At 43.1% G+C, this 18,855-nt stretch overlaps 1 protein-coding gene across 6 annotated transcripts in view; it reads left to right on the top strand.

The window, feature by feature from the left end:
* SETD4 (SET domain containing 4) overlaps window positions 1-18,855 on the top strand; it is an 82,800-nt gene that overhangs the window by 46,445 nt on the left and 17,500 nt on the right. For 2 of the 6 annotated variants that reach the window (XM_032354553.1, XM_032354532.1), the window contains 2 exons: window positions 15,087-15,138; window positions 15,692-17,556. The exons of 1 other annotated variant lie outside the window; for it this stretch is intronic. In XM_032354553.1, the coding sequence (XP_032210444.1) occupies window positions 15,087-15,102 (16 nt within the window). In that variant the 3' untranslated portion in view covers window positions 15,103-15,138; window positions 15,692-17,556. Of the gene's footprint in view, window positions 1-15,086; window positions 15,139-15,691; window positions 17,557-18,855 lie in introns of those variants that run through there. 3 more of the 6 variants (XR_004288479.1, XM_032354548.1, XR_004288481.1) reach the window with 3 other exon arrangements.

Below are 18,855 nucleotides of genomic sequence, written 5' to 3'. Positions count from 1 at the left end.
CCTACTATTAATGTATTCATATCAATATGACTCTATCTTGATTACTAGTTTTCTTGTGTAATTGGTTGCTCCCATATTGGTGGCATAAATATTTACAATTGTTAGATCTTCTTGGTGTATAGTCCCTTTAAGAATTATGTATAGTCCTTCTGTATCTCTGACTATAGTCTTTAGTTTAAAATCTAATTAATCTGATATGAGAATCACTACCCCGGCCGCCTTTTGAGGCCCATTGGCATGAGAGATGCTTCTCCATCCCTTCACTTTCAGTCTGGATGTATCCTTAGGTTCAAAATGGATCTCTTGTAAACATCATATGGATGGGCCCTGTCTTTTTATCTAATCTGCAACCCTGTGCCATTTTATGGGTGCATTTAGGCCATTCACATTGAGAGTGATTATTGAGAGTTATGTTTTTATTGACATCATGTTACCTGTGAGGTCTTTATTTCTATAGATTGTCTTCATATATTTCTGTTCAATGATATTCTTGGCTTTTTCCCTGTTTCATAGAACCCCCCCTTGATATTTCTTGCAGTGCCGGCTTGGTGGTCACATACTCTTGTAAACCTTGCCGGTCTTGGAAGCTCTTTTGAATGTCATTTTGAATGTCAGTCTTTCTGGATAAAGTATTCTTAGCTGCATTTACTTCTCATTTAGTGCCCTGAATACACCTTGCCAGCCCTTTCTGGCTTGCCAGGTTTCTTTGGCCAGGTCTGAACTTATTATGATGGGCTTTCCTCTGTATGTAAGGAATTTCTTCCCCCTAAATGCTTTCAAGAGCTCCTGTCTAAAATTATGATTCACCATTTTCACAATCAGGTATCTTGAGGTCTTTCTAGATTCTATGATCTTGGGGGCAGACCTTTCTGCCTCTAGTACACGAAGGCTGGTTCCATTCGCCAGATTGGGAAAATTTTCATGGAGAATTTGTTCAACTATATCTTCTAGTCTTTTTTCTTTCTCCTCCCCATCAGGGATTCCAATAATTCTGACGTTGGAATGTTTCATGCATCATTTATTTCCCTAATTCTGTTTTCATGGCTCCTAAGCTGTTTGTTCCAGGCTTCCTCCTGATCTTTTTTCTCTGTTTGTCCTCCAGATCACTAATTCTATCTTCTGCCTCAGTTACCCTAGCTTTGAGAGAATTTAGATTAGATTGGAGCTCTTTGAGAGCATTGTTAACATTATCCCTGGTGACTTTCACTTCTGCGTTAATCAATTCCATACTCTTGTAAACCTTGCCGGTCTTGGAAGCTCTTTTGAATGTCATTTTGAATGTCAGTCATCAAAGTCATTTTGAATTTTGTCATCAAAGGCTTTCTCCAAGCTAGCTATTGCCTGATTAGACTGAATTCCCTTTCTGACATACTGTTTATGTCCATATCCAAAAACCCTAATGATGAGGGCCCAGTCTCTGAATTTTTCTTCCATTGGGCATTCCTCCTCCTAGTCATTTTGGTGAGAGATGGCTGAATGGATGTTTAGCAGAATGTATCAATCGTGGTTCAGGCAAGGTACATCCTGGAACGCTTCTGAGCAATCAGGAGTCCCCACCAAAAGGAAAGAAAAAAGAAAAGGAAAGAGAGAGAGAGAGAGACAGGAAAAGAAATAAGAAAGATAAAATAAAAGAGAAGGCCCTGTCCAAATGGGCCCCAAAGGTAAGGTTTATGATGTATACAAACAAAAACAGAGAAACAAGAAGACCAACAAAAATAAGATGACAAGAGAAAAAATAAATTAATTAAAAAAAAAAAGATCCCCATCAAAATGAACCCCAAGTATAAGATTTATATACTACCAGAACAAAAACAAATACACAGAAACACTGGCAGAAGGAAAAGATGGGAGGGTGGTTATAAATTCTCAGCGTGGGCAAGGAAGGTTAATTTGATTCTTCCTGGATATATCTTGATATCTTTTTAAAGGACTCAACCTTCCTGAGATAAAGGGGGATTAAAACTGGTTTACATATAGGGGTAGCATTGATTGGGGAAAAGGGATTACCTTGAATCTTATCTCTATATGAATATTAATAAAATAAAATAAAATAAAATAAATTTAAAAATAGAAAAGCAAAAGAAATACACAGGTGTATGTAACAAAAAAGTTCAGGTTAAAAGGTTATTATGGAGGGCGCCTGGGTGGCTCAGTGGGTTAAGCCGCTGCCTTCGGCTCAGGTCATGATCTCAGGGTCCTGGGATTGAGTCCCGCATCGCATCGGGCTCTCTGCTCAGCAGGGAGCCTGCTTCCTCCTCTCTCTCTGCCTGCCTCTCTGCCTACTTGTGTTCTCTGTCAAATAAACAAATAAAATTTTTAAAAAAAAAAAGGTTATTATGGAATTTTGATGTACTGAACATCTCATTGTGATGATAAATAGGTTAAAAAGTTATATATATAAAAAAGGAAAAAACCAGAATTGTGGGAACAAATTAAAAATAAATGTTATATCTATGAAGTAGTGGTGGTTGTCCTCTTGTGTTTTTGTTTTTTGTTTTTGGTTGGCTTTCTGGGGGAGGGGCCTGCCACGTGGGTTTTCAGGGAATCTCCCTAGAGTTGAGTCCTCCTGCTCCCATCAAGGGGCTGGGCTCTGAGGAAACCGGTTTTTCAGGCTTTTGTTCTCTGGAAATTTTTTTATTTGTTTGTTCATTTGTTTTCTCTCCTTTTGTTGGCTTTTGGTGGTTCTTTGGGGGTTTAGAGGAAAACAAATTGCACCCAGACCTCCCTCTCAGAGAGAAGCCTCAGTGTGTTCCCCTCTGGGTGCTCCAGAGCACATAAATTCCCCCTCGGCCACTGGCAGAGCATGTCCCCAGTCACGGTCTCTGGGGTCATAGGAACTCCCACTTGTACCCAAAACCAGGAGATATACTAGCCGGGCTGTCTGGGCAGGTCCTGACCACCAGAGAGGTCCCAAGCAGAGAGAGCGCATTGAGATTTTCCTGCTGGTCCAGGCTGGGAGTGCTCAGACTCTCTGGGTCCAAGAGAGCACCGGTTGGCACCTGCATGCACCTCTCTCAGAGGAGAGTGTGGGGCGTGACTCAGACCCCGGTCCCACAGTGCGTGTGCAGAGTGCAAAAGGCTGTGGTTCTGTTGGCTGGTGTCCACAGCAGTCTCCCTCACCCTCATGGGCGCTGCCACCCAGACGCTCTCAGGTGCACCTGTGACTCAGGGACCAAGACCTGGCTTCTTCACTGCACTCTCTTGTTCCCTGCCAGCAGTGGCCATCCTGGACCTGTGGGCTTAAGTCCCTGTCCCTAACCACCCAATTCCACCAATTCCTCCAATTTCCCCTTAAGATCTTTTGCTTTTGCTTTCCCTCCAAAAGATCTTTTGATCTTTTTGAGTGCTTTCAACCAGACTCCAAGTTAATGCTGGTCCCCAATTACAGGGCACTCTAGTATTGGGGTATTACTTTTCAATGGGTCACTTCTGGTGGCTTCCTCCCCCTTTTGTTCTTACTCCTCTTTATCTGTCCACTGGTGTCTTCTGCCCCCGTAGAGATCCAGAAGTGTATAATTTTTTTAAAAGATTTTATTTATTTATTTGACAGACAGAGATCACAAGTAGGCAGAGAGGCAGGCAGAGAGAGAGGAGGAAGCAGGCTCCCTGCTGAGCAGAGAGCCCGATGTGGGGCTCGATCCCAGGATCCTGAGATCATGACCTGACCTGAAGGCAGAGGTTTTAACCCACTGAGCTACCCAGGTGCCCAGAAGTGTATAATTCTAATCTCAGGCTGATTTCATGGGTCATCAAAGTTCTTTGGTAGGTAATCAGCTCACTTTAGGGAACAGGTTGAAATAGCGCCTCCTACTTCTCCACCATCTTGTCTCCTTTCTGCCTAATTATGACTATTTTGACCTGATAACTTCAGTTGCGTAAAAATCTTCCACCCATTTACTTGTTCACATAGTTTATGTTGTTGTTATCCCAATTTACATCTTTTTATATTATCTACCCATTAACAAAATATTGTTGCTATAGTTATTTTTACTTTTTTTTGGTCTCTTAACCTGTATGTTGGAATTCAAAGTGATTTATACCACTTTGTAGTAATACCACTTTGTAGTATTAGAGTATTTTGAATTTGGTGCTATGTTTTCCTTTACTAGTGAGTTTATGCTTCTACCTTTTTTCATGTTACTAATCAATGTTTTTTGTTTATTTGTTTGTTTCAGCCTCAGTAACTCATTTTAGTATTTCTTGTAAGGCAGATATGATGGTGATAAATTCCTTCAACTTTTGTTTGTTTGCAAAAGATTCTATTTCTCCTTTACTTCTTAAGGACAACTTTACTGGGTAAACTATTCTTGGCTGAAAAAAACAAACAATCAAGGTAAAAAATGGACAGAAGGCATGAACAGATACTTCTTTAAAGAAGACATACAAATGGCTAACAGACACATGAAAAAATGTTCCTCATCATTAACAATTAGGGAAATTGAAATAAAAACCACACCGAGATACCACCTTATCCAGTTAGGATGGCAGAAATTGGCAAGAAACAACAAATGTTGGAGAGGATGTGGAGAAAGGGGAACCCTCCTACACTGTTGGTGGGAATGCAAGTTGGTACAGCCACTTTGGAAAACAGTGTGGAGGTTCCTCAAAAAGTTAAAAATAGAGCTACCCTATGACCCAGGAATTGCACTACTGGGCATTTACCCCAAAGATACAGATGTAGTGAAAAGAAGGGGCACATGTACCTCAATGTTCTTGGTTGACAGTTTTTAAAAATTTTTCCTTAAGCACTTTATATATGTTACCTCCTCTTCTGGTCTGCAAGGCTTCTGCTGAGAAATCTGCTGATAGTTTTCTTGGGATTCCCTTGTATGTGATTAATTTTTTTTCTCTTGTGTTTTCAAAATTCTCTTTTTGTCTTGGTTTTGACTCTTGTGAAGATCTCTTTGGGTTGTATCTGGGGACCTTTGAGCTTCATGCACCTGATGGCCATACTTTTCCCAGATTTGGGAAGTGTTCAGCCATTATTTAAGTAACTTTTCTGTCCCTTCCTCTGTCTCTTCTTCTGGGACACCCATAGTGCAGATATTATTTCACTGATTATGTCCCATAATTCACATAGGGTTTCTTCACTCTTTTCTATTCCAGTTTCTTTTTTCTTCTCTGACTGGATGATTTCAACCTGACCTGTTTTTAAGTTTCCAGATTCTTTTTCCTGTCTGAGTGAACCTAATGTTGGAGCTTTTTCTGTATTTTTAATTTCATTCATTGTGTTTTTTCAGCTCAGAGTCTTGGTTAGATTCTTTTCGTATGATTTATGTCTCTGTTGAACTTCTCATTTTGCTCATGTATGGTTTTCCTTCATTCATGAAATTGTGTTTTCTTGAATCTCTCTGAGCTTCCTTAAAATTCCTTAAAAATGATTATTTTAAATTCTTTTTCAGGTAACTCAAAGATCTGCATTTCTTTGGGATTGGTTACTAGAAAATCATGTTCCTTTGGTGGTGCCATGTTTGCTTTGTCATGTTTCTAATGACTTTGTGTTATTAATTATTTGCGTTATTAATCTTTGCACATTTGAGGGTGCATTCACCTCTTCCAGTCATTTGAACTGGCTTTGGTGGGGAAAGACTTTGACCTAAAGTTGGCTGCAAGGGTGGCAGGTCTGTAGAATGCAGCATCTTTTGTTCTGGGAAGGCACAGCAGTGTGGTTTCCATGCAGTTGTGCCAGCTGAGGTCCATGTGGGCATAGACTTGTGGGTATTTTCTGTGGCCAAGACTGTGGGTGGCATGGTGACCAAGGCTGTTGGGATATTCAGAGGTGAAGGTTGCTTGGATCTTCTGTTCTATTTTTGCCTGTGGGAGGAAGTTCTAGCACAAGGGTATCCCTCTTAGCCCGTAGCCTGGAATGTTGGCACTCAGAGCAATAGGAGAGCAGGAGTCCTGGGATCAGATGCCTGTGGGACTACCACAGTGCCTGGGTCCTGGGGCACCAGTTCCCTTGCTGTGGCGGTAGCACTGATGTCTAAGGTGTGGTTATGTAGAACCTTGTGAAACCAGGGTCTCTGGGTCTTGCAGTGATTCTGGCCAGGTAGATAATGCAGCAGAGGCACAGGCCCTGGGATAGCAAGGAATAGCAGTGGCTTAGGCCTAGGGGACAGGGGTCCATAGCAATGAACAGATACTTCTTTAAAGAAGACGTACATGGTGGTGGGTCACTCACAACTTTGGCCTCAGGGGCAGTTTCAGGATAGCAGAAGCACATCCCTAGTGATGGTCTATTAAAGCCCAGTTAGGATCTGGGGAGCAAGTGCCCCTGGCAATGACAGTTCAGAGCTTTTACCTGGAACCTAGGGCCAGGATCAGAGCGGTCATAGTTTGGCCTGGTGATGATGGTTCAGAACAGTAACCTGGGACCTGGAGGCTGGGGCTCTGAGCAGTGTCAGCACAGCCCCATCAATGAAGGTTCACAGATATGACCTGGGACCTGGGGGTGGGGCTCAGGATAGCCCCTGCAAGGGGGCAAAGCTGCAACCTGAGTCAAGGGCAGGGCTCAGGACAGTGGCAGCTCCCGTCTGGTATTTGGTGAGGCACTGTGAAGTCTTGATCCCAAAGAATTGGGTACAGCAGTGACGGGGCTCCTGAGGGCAGATCTTGTTGCAGTAACAGCTCAAGGCATGAGGAGGGGACTCAGTGGTGGGAAAGGGCAGCTCTGTCAGCTGGGAACAGCACTGGTGTAGACTGTGGGAGGCCACGGTAGCAAAGGCTGCAAACATCCACAGTGGTGTGGCTTGCTGGGGTTCTCCTGCCTCTCCTTTACCCCATGAGAGCAGCTGCCCCTGAATGGGTCCCTGGTGCACCAAGCCACTCTTTTTTTTTTTAAAGATTTTATTTATTTATCAGAGAGAGAGAGGGGGAGAGAGCGAGCACAGGCAGACAGAATGGCAGGCAGAGGCAGAAGGAGAAGCAGGCTCCCGGCAGAGCAAGGAGCCCGATGTGGGACTCGATCCCAGGACGCCGGGATCAGGACCTGAGCCGAAGGCAGCTGCCCAACCAACTGAGCCAGCCAGGCGTCCCACCAAGCCACTCTTGACTTGAGGAAGGGGGATGTGGGTAAGACCCTTCCTGTCCTTTACTGTGTGACTGTGCTCAGGCTTTGTGCTCTGCAGGGCTTTTGCTTCTTTTTAAAAACTGTAGCCCAGAGCTTTCCCTGAGTTATTTTCATTGATTGGCAGTTATTTATGAACTCTTTTCTTTGTTTTTTAATGGGGATGGTGTGCACTGGGATCCCCTAGCCCTCCGTCTTGCTGACTGACAGTACTTCCCTTGCACAAAGCAGAGCTTTATAAACTACTGAGCCCAGGTCCCTCCTAGAGGCTCAGATTTAATTGGTCTGGGGTGCGCCAAGATACTGGGGGCCCTAAAGCTCCCAGGTGCCTCTGATGTATGTCACAGTTCCCTTTTTGAGGCTCTGCTCTGTAGGAAAAGCTGCTTTAGCTAGCCCAGCTGGAACCCTCTGGTTTTCCAGTGCCTACAAGGACGATAGCTTGGGAGGCAGGATACACAGTGCCTATTGCTATATGACCACAAAAGTTTATGCTGCTTAAATTAGTCTTTTAAATGGTGCCAATCCATATTGAGTACAGATTAATCCAAAGCTCAAATGCTTTAACATTTGGTTTAGTGAGGGGATGTAAATATGGGTGCAACCACAACAGATGCTCACTGCATTTTAGTTCTTTTCATGCAACTCTTTTAAAAACAAGTCATACCTGTAAGTGTCCCAAATGTTTGGCTGGATGCCTGAAATATACAAAGAGGATCTCTCAATCTTTGTGGGACTTTGCCACGAGTTGAGAAACTTCTAGTTTTGTACACTAGATGGCACAAGAAGACCATCGGGCTGAGGCTGCTGCCTCCAGTCACTGAGGCTCCGTCAAAATGAGGCTGCAGAGTATCATTTTTTTCAGGTGTTAGTAGGATTCAGACAAGGCAAAACAACTCTGTGTGTTGCTACTGGGACAAAATGCAGAGATTCGTTTTCTCTGGGGGGTGTTGGATCTCCTTGGGTGAGAAACACAGGCAGATAAACATTAGTTCAAGGTGACAGCTGCCAGACAAGGGGCCAGGTGTGGAGCTCAGAGGAAGGGGCTTGGGTGGGGGAGGGGGTTTGAAAAGATGCTGAAACTGCCCTGGTTCTGCCTACACACAAGCCATAAAAAAATGTTGATATTTAGCACTTTCTTTTGAGAAAGAAACAATGTCTCACACCAGATGGCAGGTTTTCATTTCTAACATCACTGGTAGCATGTCGACTCAGGTCCTGACACGCAGGCAAACAGAGAAAGGGTAGCTTTGAAAGGAGTTTGAATTGACCACCCCTACAGAGAAAGGGGTCTAGTCCTGTGACTTCTCTTCTGCAAGATGTTTCTGGAATTAGAAAATGGTGCATTTTTGCACCATTCTCTCATTTTGTGGAGAGAGCTGGCCAGGAGCTGTTCCTTCTGACTGATGGGAGGGCTGGTGCGTCTGTTGTTAGAGGTGTGTGTGTTTGATCTGAAGGCAGAGCTTCTAGGTAGAGTGAAAACACCAGGGTGTCCTTGGATTTCCTGGTCCACAGGTGGCTGACAGCCTCCGGCCCCAGACTGCTGGCCATGTGAAGTGGCCTAGCACAGGGTCACACACTGCTGAGGCTGGCGGTCCTATTTGAAATGACTCTTTGGTCGGCTGGACTCTGTGCCTTCACGCTCTGTCCTTAGATCAAGACTAACTCGCCTTGCAGATGGGGGAGCTCCTGTCCCATGTCTTTCCTTTTGATTTCTCTGCTCCGTCTACACTCTTGCTATTGATACGCATTCTGGCTTTGCCTTGAGTGGATGCTGCCTTCTCTTTGGCATTTCATCTAGAATGTGTTGGCAAGACCTGCATGAGGAAACTGCAAATGACTGTTTGTCTGATTGGGGTAGCCTTACTGGTGGTGGCTGCCTGTTTGGAAACAAATCTGGCTTAAGCGTCTTCAGGTTGGGATAACGAGCTCGTTCTGATTGTTGTGGGTCAGTATTCAGAGCAGGCAGCCACAGGAGAGTCTAGGTTGGGGGCCACTGCTCATGTGGATACAGACATCCGTGGAAATTGTGTGTAGGATGAAATATTCTGCTTCTTTATTCAGAAGACAGTGTCTCTGATACCAGTAGGACCAAACATCAGCAGTGGGTGGGCAACCGTTAGAACCCATCCTCTTTCTTTTGTGGCTTATTAGTGGCAGGTGTCTATAGGGGAGGCCACTGCCACCACAGACTGTCCCTCAGCCTCAGCCAGCCCCTACTGAATCAGAGTCTGCGCTGTCACAAGATGTGTGTTCCTGGGAAGGGTAGAAAAGCTGCGCCTGGGTGTGTCTAGCTCTAGGCATTGTGTTTTGTCGAGTTGTACCGGTCTCCTGCGCCCATCAGTCTGACCATCAGCAAACTGGAGAGCCTGGGTGGGGCAGCTGGTCCCTGATAAGAGGCTCCATTGAAGCCAGCCCAGCTGCAGGGAGTGGGGCGGGGCTGCGGGGTTCCGCTGCGAGCCCAGATTATCAGAGCAATTATCATGGTTTTGTCCCTTGTACTTTGGGCCATGACTCTTCCCAAGCCCCTCACAGTACCAGGTGAGGTGGCCCCACAGAAGCTGCCAGCTCCTCACCTGCACTCCATGCCGGGGAGCTGCTGGGCAGTTGGAACCCAGTCTCCCTAACACACATTTCCGAGGTTCACCTTCACGGGTTGGGGGTTAGACCCTAATGCGGCAGTGTTGTTCTGACGTCCGTGAGCCGCTGTGGATACATTAACGCTGGTGGGCCTTGACTGGAGGGGTGCAGGGACTTTCAGACTGGCCAGTGTTTCCATAGTGTTTCCAGGGACTGCCTACTATGAGGGGCCAGCACGATACAAGACGGGTGCCAGCCATGAGTGGACGCCATCCTCGCCATGCACTGTTCTCTGATAGATGAAGAAGGCCCAGCTCAGTGGGTCACCAGGTAAAGTCCCTTCCTTGCTGGACACAGCCCTGGTCTGCTTGAGGCCACATGGGCTTTATACCCATCCAGCGTCTTTTGGGTCATTTCTGTGGGCCACCCTCCGACTTCCTGTAACACTTCATTAAGAGTAGGAATGGGTTTGGTTGGAATCTTAAAGAATGAGGCAGTGGGGATGGGGGCAGCCTTCTTATTTGCTTCCCTTAGGCTGTCCATGGGTTTCTGCGGGCGAGGAAGGGGCAGACTGCAGTCTGAATCCTGGCTGTGCCTCCCCTTTCTTGTGGCTTTGGTTGCCCGCAGCGAGTTCTGACATGCCTCTAGCTCACAGACTGAGCCAGGCGGAGCTGCTGGAAGCCACAGGCATCCTGGCCAGGCCGATTTCGCGGCATTGTTCCCGCGCATTAGCTCATATTTATGTGGAATGATGGGGAACAGTGCCCGGTGTCCCTTCTTTTGTTTATATACATTTTTTTTTTCTTTGTGAGGTGGGTAAAAAGAGCTGACTCCCTTTTAAGGGACATGAAAACTGAGTTTTGTCTTCCCTTCCTATTAATGTCAAACAAAAGTCACCTTAGAATTCAAAATCACATGGGGTCTGTCACTGGCAGGAAGCAAGGCCTTTCTTCGTCAATGTATAACTTACAGTAAGTTCTCAGCAGACCAAAAAAAATGCCTTTTATCATGTTCTGGTTTTTCCCTCCCACTGTTTTATTTCACTTACAACATCACTCAGGCCCAAATGGTATTTGTCAGGAGTAATTGGCAAACGCTGGAGGCTGTGTTCAAGGCTGCTTGAATGGAAAATCTCAAAGCAGTCGCCCATGTTGAAAGAAAATATTACATTTGATCTTTTTTTATGATTTCTGCAGACATGATGCGTGTCTGCATTCTTTAGCCTTATAACCCCTTTGTATTTGGAAGAAAAAAAAAATCCCTGCAGGAAGTAGCACTTCACATTTAATTTACAGTATGCCCGAAAAGTAACCACAACACATGGGAAGTCATTTTAAAAACACCTCCATGATTTATTTTTATTAGCCATCTAATAAACCTGTGCTGGTTTGCAGGTTGTTATACGTTGAATGATGACTTTGAGCCTAGTGTTTCATGTCTGTTTCTATGAGGCTGTTTACTGTTCTGGATGAAAACATGCCTAAGGATGCTGGCAGCCGTCCGCGAGTGTGTAATGCCCGCTCGCTGGGTCTTGTTTGTAAGCGGCGTGCTTTCGGATACAGCAAATTAGGATTCTCGGATCAAATGGAGGTCCCAAGCAGAGGGGATGTGACTGACAGCAGCGTGGTGAACCGGGGCTGGGTGCCCTGAATTGCTGGGCTGCTCCCTCAGCCAGACGGAACCTCTGTGTTTTCTCTCCTGGGCACACAGCACTGTGAGATGACAGAGCGTGGACAACCTAATCGAAGTCCGTCTTCCTCCGTATTCCAGATTTGTATGGAATATGGTCATGCCCGAAGAAGGAAGCGGCATAGGACCTCAGAGCTTGTGGCGAGTCCTTACCACCTTGTACCTACTACGCTGGGGTCGTTCTGGAGCAGGAACATACACTAAGAGTCCTCTCAGTGTCACAGAAACTCTGGATCACCGGTCCCCAAACTACAGCTCCTCTCCATTTTTGTAAATATAGTTTGTTTTTTTCCTAAATGCAAACTTTATAAAGTTGTGGTAAAATATGCATAACTTAAAATTTGCCATCATGACCATCGTTAAGGCTACAGTTTGGTGGCATTGAGTACGATGTTGCATAAGCATCACTGAGGTCTGTTTCCAAAGCTTCATCACCCCAGAGGGAAACTCAGTGTCCATTGATCAGTAGCTCCCGCTTCCACTCCTGGCCCCGCCCCAGCACCTGGTAGCCTCTCATCTACTTTCTGTCCCTATGATTTGCCTGTTCCAGATATTTCAGAGAGGTGGAATCGTATACTCTGAGTCCTTTCCGTCTGGTTGGTTTAACTTAGCCTCCTGTTTTTGAGGTTCATGCATGATGTGGCATGTATTAGGGATTCATTGCTCCTTCTGGCTTTGGTGAGGTTTCATTGAGAGTTAAGCATCGTAAGTATTTAAGGTGTATGTCTTATTTTACATATTTTTACATTATGAAATAATTACCACAATTAAGCTAATGAATATATCCATCACCTCACGTAGTTACCATATCATTTTTTTTTTCTTTGTGGTAAAGGCACTTAAAATCTACTCTCTTAGCAAATTTCAGGTATACAAAACAGTACTATTAACTATAGTCACAGCATTGTACATCAGATCTCCAGAACTTACTCATCTTGCGTTGCTGCTTTTTTCCTTTGTGATAAAAACATAAAATAACCATAACATAAACGTAATATAAAATTTGTTATCTTCACCATTTTTAAATGTACACTTTAGTAGTGTCAAGTATATTCACATTGTTGTACGACAGATCTCTAGGACTTTTTCATCTTGCAAAACTGAAGCTCTATACCCATTGAATAATACCTCCCCTTTTCCCTCTCCCCTCTGCCCCTGGGGACTATCATTCTACTTTTTATTTCTAAGAGTTTTTCTCCTTGGATACCTCCCAGGGGTGGAGTCATACAGTATTTGTCCTTTTGTGACTGACTTATTTCACTTAGCATTACATCCTTAAGCTTTATCCATTTTGTAGCATGTAACAGAATTTCCTGAATAATACCTCTATGTATTTATGCCATATTTTGTTATCTGTTCATCAGTTGGTGGACACTTGGGATGCTTCTACCTCTTGGCTGTTGTGAATAATACTGCTATGAACGTGGACATACAAATATCTGTTTGAGTCTTAGCTTTCCTTTTCTTTGGGTGTTACCCAGAAGTGTATAAATAAAGTTTTATTGTAACACAGCCATGTTTGTTTGTTTACCAATTGTCTGTGGCTGTTTCCCCTTACAACAGGAGAGTCGAGGAGTTGTGACAGAGACCATATGACCCACAAACTTGAAAATATTTACTCTCTGGCCCTTCCCAGAAAGAATTTGCTGGCTGCTACTCTGGATCTAAAGAACACGTATGTTTTACATTTGGTGGCTCTGTTGGAGAGTTTACTTCTCTTGGTCACTGGTTTTGAGTCAGGCCTAATTATTTACCTGGTGTTTGGTAGACACAAAACAGTCACAGCCAGTTCCAGTCATAGAATGCTTCTTTTGGCCCCAATGCATCGGCTTACCTCCCAGGGGCTTGACTGACAATGATGAAGTATGAGATCTCTACTGTGGCGATATTTTTTTTTCCTGCCATAATACATATGTATTAGTTTCTTAGGGCTGCTATAACAAATAACCACAAACCTTGTGGCTTAAAACAATAGCATTTTAGGGATGCCTGGGTGGCTCAGTTGATTGAGCATCTGACTCTTGGTTTCAGCTCAGGTCATGATCTCAGGGTCGTGAGATGAGTCCCATGTCAGGCTTACGCTCAGTGCAGAGTCTGCTTCAGAACCTCTCGCTCCCCCTCTGTCCCCCTCGCTGCTCTCTCATATAAATAGATAGATGGATAAATAACTTAAAAAAACAAAAATGACAAAAAGAAAAGCATTTTATCCTGTCACAATCTTGGAGGCCAGAAGTCTGAAATCTGGTGTCAGTAGAGTTGTTTTCTTCTGGAGGCTCTAAGGAGGAATCTGTTCCACACCTTTCTCCTAGGTTCTGGTGGTTGCTAACAATCCTTGGGCTTCCTTGGCTTATAGCTACATCATCCCAATCTTTGCCTCCATGGTCATATGACCTGTTTTCTGTCTCTCTCTTTAGCTGTTTCTCCTTTTCTTTTAAAAGGACCTCTCATTGAGAGGGCACCTGTGTGGCTCAGATGCTTAAGAAGCGTCTGGCTCTTGGTTTCAGCTTACGTTGTGATCTTGGGGTCATGGAATTGGGCCCTGCTTCAGGCTCTGCACTCTGCATGGAATCTACCTGAGGTTCTCTTCTTCTGCCCCTTCCCTCCCCCTGCTCAAGGTCTCTCTCTCTCTTTCTCTCAAATAAATAAACTCTTAAGAAAAAAAAGAGAACTTGTCATTGGATTTAGGGTATACAGGGTTGCTCTAGGATGAGTTCATCTTGGAGTTCATCTTGAGATCCTTCACTTAATTACATCCATAGAAATATTAATTTCCAAATAAGGTTACATTCACAGGTACTTGGGTTTATGACTTAGACATTTCTTTTGGTGGTAGATGGGTGACACTGTTTTCTCTACTCTTTTAAGTTCAGTGACAGGGGCCTGTGTCTTAAACTGCCAAAAGACAGATCAATAGGAGGAAACATTTATTTTACATGCACATAGGGGCTGCATAGAAAACAAAACCCAAAGAAATAGTTAGGCCTGAGACCTTATTTACTATTTTAAAAAAGGTAATAAATGTAGAGAAGTGACTAGGCAAAGGAAAAGGGGTTTGGGCTTCTGGGAAGCCCAGTTTTGGGAAGGTAAATATATGGGGAAACTAATGGAAAATAAGGGCTATTCAGTAAGGGTTGTTATGCAGACTGAAGTTGGTGATCTCCAGTGATACAGAGTCCCTGGTGATTAAGAGTTGTTCTGCTCTTCCTTGTACAGGAACAAATAGAAATTTATGCCCTGATTTTAGGCAGAAAGGAAGAGGGCAGAGAGTTCTTCCTGCATCTACTGTTGCTCAATTGCCTGTAACCCAAAAAGACCTATGCTACAGTGACATATTCTGGGGTACATGTTCTGATTCATTTCAACTCTATTCAACATAGTATGACATATAATGGATGATATTTACGTCTAAGCTGTATAGACATATGTATATCTAATATAAACACCCATCCCATGAGTGGACTCAGAGTTCTAGAAAATATAAGCAATCCTGTAGAGAAATAAGACAAACGACACTGTGCTCTTCTTGGTGACCTTTATAACCCTATTTATCCAGATATTAAGTGAAGCAGCCATGTAAAGATTTCAAAAAAACTAGTCATTTTATTGGTAAAAATGAATATTGTGGATATAATTACTGAAAAAATTTTAAAAGTATATTTTAAGGAATAAATTATTTCTTAGAGGAGTAATGATTTTGTTCCCTTCTATAGTCCACAGATAATTAAGCAAGCACGTACTACATACAATGTTTCAGGTGCATGACACAGTGATTTGGAAATTCTGTCCTTTGCTCAGTGCTCACCTCAGTAAGTGCGGTCACCCTTTTTTTTGGTCTTGCTCCTGCTAGTAATGGGAAAACTTTTGGTCTTTCACTTTCAGTATAATGTTAGCCATGGGTTGTGCAGATATCCTTTATCAGGTTGAGAAAGTTCCCTACTATTTCTACTTTATTGAGTTTTTTTTTTTAATCATAAAAGGGTCTCAAAATTTGCTAAATGCTTTTTCTGTATCTGATCATGTGATTTTTGTCCTTATTTTTTTTTAATAAAGTGTATTAAACTGATTGGTTTTCATATCAACCAACCTTACATTCCTGGAACAAATCTCATTCATTCAGTTATGGAGCATAATCCTTTTTATATGTTGCTGGATTCAGTTTCTTAATACGTTTTTGATTTTTGTATCTATATTCATAAAGGATGTTGGTCTATAGTTTTCTTGTAATATTTTTGTCTGGTTTTGATATCAGGGTAATTAGATAATCTCACCTCATGAAATAAGTTTGGAAGTATTTCCTCTTGTTTTCCTTGGAAGGATTTGTAAAATATTGTTTTTTTTTTTTTTTACTGTATTTTGTAGCATAATGTAGGTTTTTTCATCTCTATTCTGTAATGTAAAAAGAGGTAAGTGAGAAGGAATAGTAACCTTGCGCTTCTAGGTGTTGTCATCTCTGCATCATGTCTGGATCTATGGCAGCCTCTTTGGGACTATGAGGGGAGTCATCCCAAGTCAATACCATAAGGATGGCGGCGTAGAAAGAAAAAAAAGAAGAGAGAGAAAGTTCTTTATGAGCAACGGAATAATCAACCCTGGAGCCTTCCACCCTTTCTCACTCTCCCTCTCACCCCATCCCCCATCCTAGGTCTCTTGTTATGTGAAGTAACTCATGTCTTTATTACTGATTTTAGGCAGAAAGGAAGAGGGCAGAGAGTTCTTCCTGCATCTACTGTTGCTCAATTGCCTGTAACCCAAAAAGCCCTATGCTACAGTGATATATTCTGGGGTACATGTTCCGATTCATTTCAACTCCATTCAACACAGTATGACGTATAATGGATGACATTTACTTCCAAGCTGTATAGACATATGTATATCTAATATAAACACCCATCCCATGAGTGGACTCAGAGTTTTGTTAGGTTTTCAGTTATGTGCAGCTGAAAATATCTGAGAGTGATTATTGCATCCTGTGCAATAGGAATATTCCCTGTTTTCTTTAGTGTCTCCCACTTTCTATGTCATCAGGCTAAGAAAACACAGATTGTGCCTGCAGAAAAGTAGCATCAAAGGGACCAGACAGTCACTGGCTTCTGTGTAAAGCAGACCAAGTACAGCATCAAGCTTACATGGAATATAACTTTGCTGAGACCCTTTAGGCTGCCCTGAACATTAAAAAATCCTTAAATCCTTAAGGGGTTTATCATTTTTGCCACTTGCATGAAAGTGGATAAAAAAGGGACAGATTGGATTTGGAGAGGCAGAGTGAGCTTGAAGTGTCACTCACAGAATGACCATGTATATTCGTCAGTGTTCCCCAGAACACCAGGCCAATAGAAATGGTCCCACATTTTTGCCCCCTGGGACACATGCCCAATGTAATTACCCTTCCTTAAGTGTGGATGGGACTGCAAACACAATGATTAGGGTATGTTATGTGACATAAGTGTGGGGGCTTTTCAGATATAATTAAGGTTCCAAATCAGTTGGCTTTGAGTTGATCAAAAGACAGGTTATTGTAAGTGGGTCTGATCTAATCAGGTGGGCCCTTAAAAGCAACTGAGCACCTGCTGAAGAGATAGATTTGAAGTATGAGGGGGCCTCTGGTGAGGGCTACCTGGCAAGGGCTTGAGAGCATCCTCTAGTAGCTAGAGTTGTCCCCAGGTGACACCTAGCAAGAAAATGGGGACCTCAGTCATCAAGCTCCAAGGAAGTCAATTCTGTCCACAACTTGAAGCTGCTTGGAAGTGGATCTTTCCCTCAATGAGCATCCAAATGGCAATGTACTGGGCTAATAATGCTTTCAGCCTTGTGAGACTGTCTCAGTCTGCTTGGGCTGCTATAACAAAAATACCGTAGACTGAGCAGCTTAACCAACAGGTGTTTATTTCTCACTGTCGGAGACCTTGGAAGTCCAAGATCAGCATGCTGGTGGATTGTGTGTCTGGTGAGAGCCCTCTTCCTGGTCTGCAGATGACTGCATTCTTGCTGTGTCTTCACATGCTTGACAGAGCTCACTCTGTCAAGCATGCTCCAGTCTCTTCATTTTCTGATATGACCTCATTCAAGGCTAATTAGTTCCCAGAGTTTCCAGCACATTGATGATTAGGGCTTCAACATATGAATCTGGAGTGATACAAACATTTAGTGCAAACTGAGAGCAAAGAACCCAGTTAAAATGTGCTTGAGTCCTAGCCTACAGAAACTATGAAATTAATAAACTGGTACTCCTTGAAGCACTAAGTTTGTGATAATTTGTTATGCAGCAATAGAAAATTAATATAGGTAACGTTTCAAGTATCATTCCTTTATATTTGAAAAACTAGGTTTATGATCAATGTAGAATAAATTGTGAAAAGTGGTAATGTTTGACAACTCGGAAAATTACATATAGATCAATTCCCCAGCAAATTGCCTTTTATTATTATTTTTTTCTATTAAATGTTGTCACTTCTGAGGGGAACCCACAGACAAGGGGCAGTTTTGGGGAGGGTGTAGAGAATGCTTTTCTATCTTGCCCCAAAGAGTTGGCCAGGTGTGTTCAGCTGTTGGGAGGCTGTTGCCCCCGAGAGGCCTTCCTCCTGGCCCTGAGATGGCCTTAGCCCTGAGATGCCATAGTCAGCCCTGGCGTGTACACACTCCAGGTGGGGCTCCATGTGTCAGAGGAAATCTGCTCCAGGCAAGTGCGTGCAGGTTAAGAAGAACCATGGCATTGGGAAAGATGGCTTCAAATACACAGGGCCGGTATCTGGTTGAGTACTGTTTCTCTTTGGCATGAGATACAGTCATTTCTTGAGACCGTCTTTTTTTTTTTTTTTCTTAAAGATTTTATTTATTTATTAGAGAGAGAGAGAGAGTGTGAGCACAAGCAGGTGGAGGCAGAGGAGCAGAGGGAGAGGGAGAGGCAGGCTCTCCACTGAGCAGGGAGACTGACACAGGGCTCGATCCCAGAACTCTGGGATCATAACCCAAGCCGAAGGCAGCAGCTTAACCGACTGAGCCATCCAGGTGCCCCTGAAACCTTCTTACTCAGTAAAAATTGTTCAGGTTTGCTCGGTAGCTCTGCTTGTCCTTACGCAGCTTGGGCATCGATCATAGTTCTTAGGTATAGCATTAAGATCGTGCCTGATTCCATGTTATTAAACTGATAACAAAGTGATTTCTTTAAGAAAAATGATCAGAACTACTGACCTTTTATTAACCTTACCTAAGAAGTTCTTGGGATTATTTCTTATTGTTGCAGGTTGATAGAGAATAATTTTCTTTTCTCTTTTTGGCTTTGATGGGATCACAGGTAGTCATGTGCATTTCTAGCTTGCTAGAGTACCTTTTCTCTTGTTTTTGGGTTGACAGTGAAAATGTGAATTAGATGGAGGTTTTTTTTTTTTTTTTTTGTAAATTTAAAAAAATGTCCAGTCATTTGTACAAATGGTTTAAAAGCCTTGAGATTTTAGGAATGTGTATTTGCAATTATTCTCCTTTAATAATTAATCACTAATATGTTTTAATCACCGAGAACATTGTTT

The sequence above is a fragment of the Mustela erminea genome, chromosome 1, assembly GCF_009829155.1.
Source record: "Mustela erminea isolate mMusErm1 chromosome 1, mMusErm1.Pri, whole genome shotgun sequence".
Classification (NCBI taxonomy): Eukaryota; Metazoa; Chordata; class Mammalia; order Carnivora; family Mustelidae; genus Mustela; species Mustela erminea.
The sequence above is the reverse complement of the archived record's forward strand: the minus strand, read 5'-3'. Positions and strand labels throughout refer to the sequence as shown.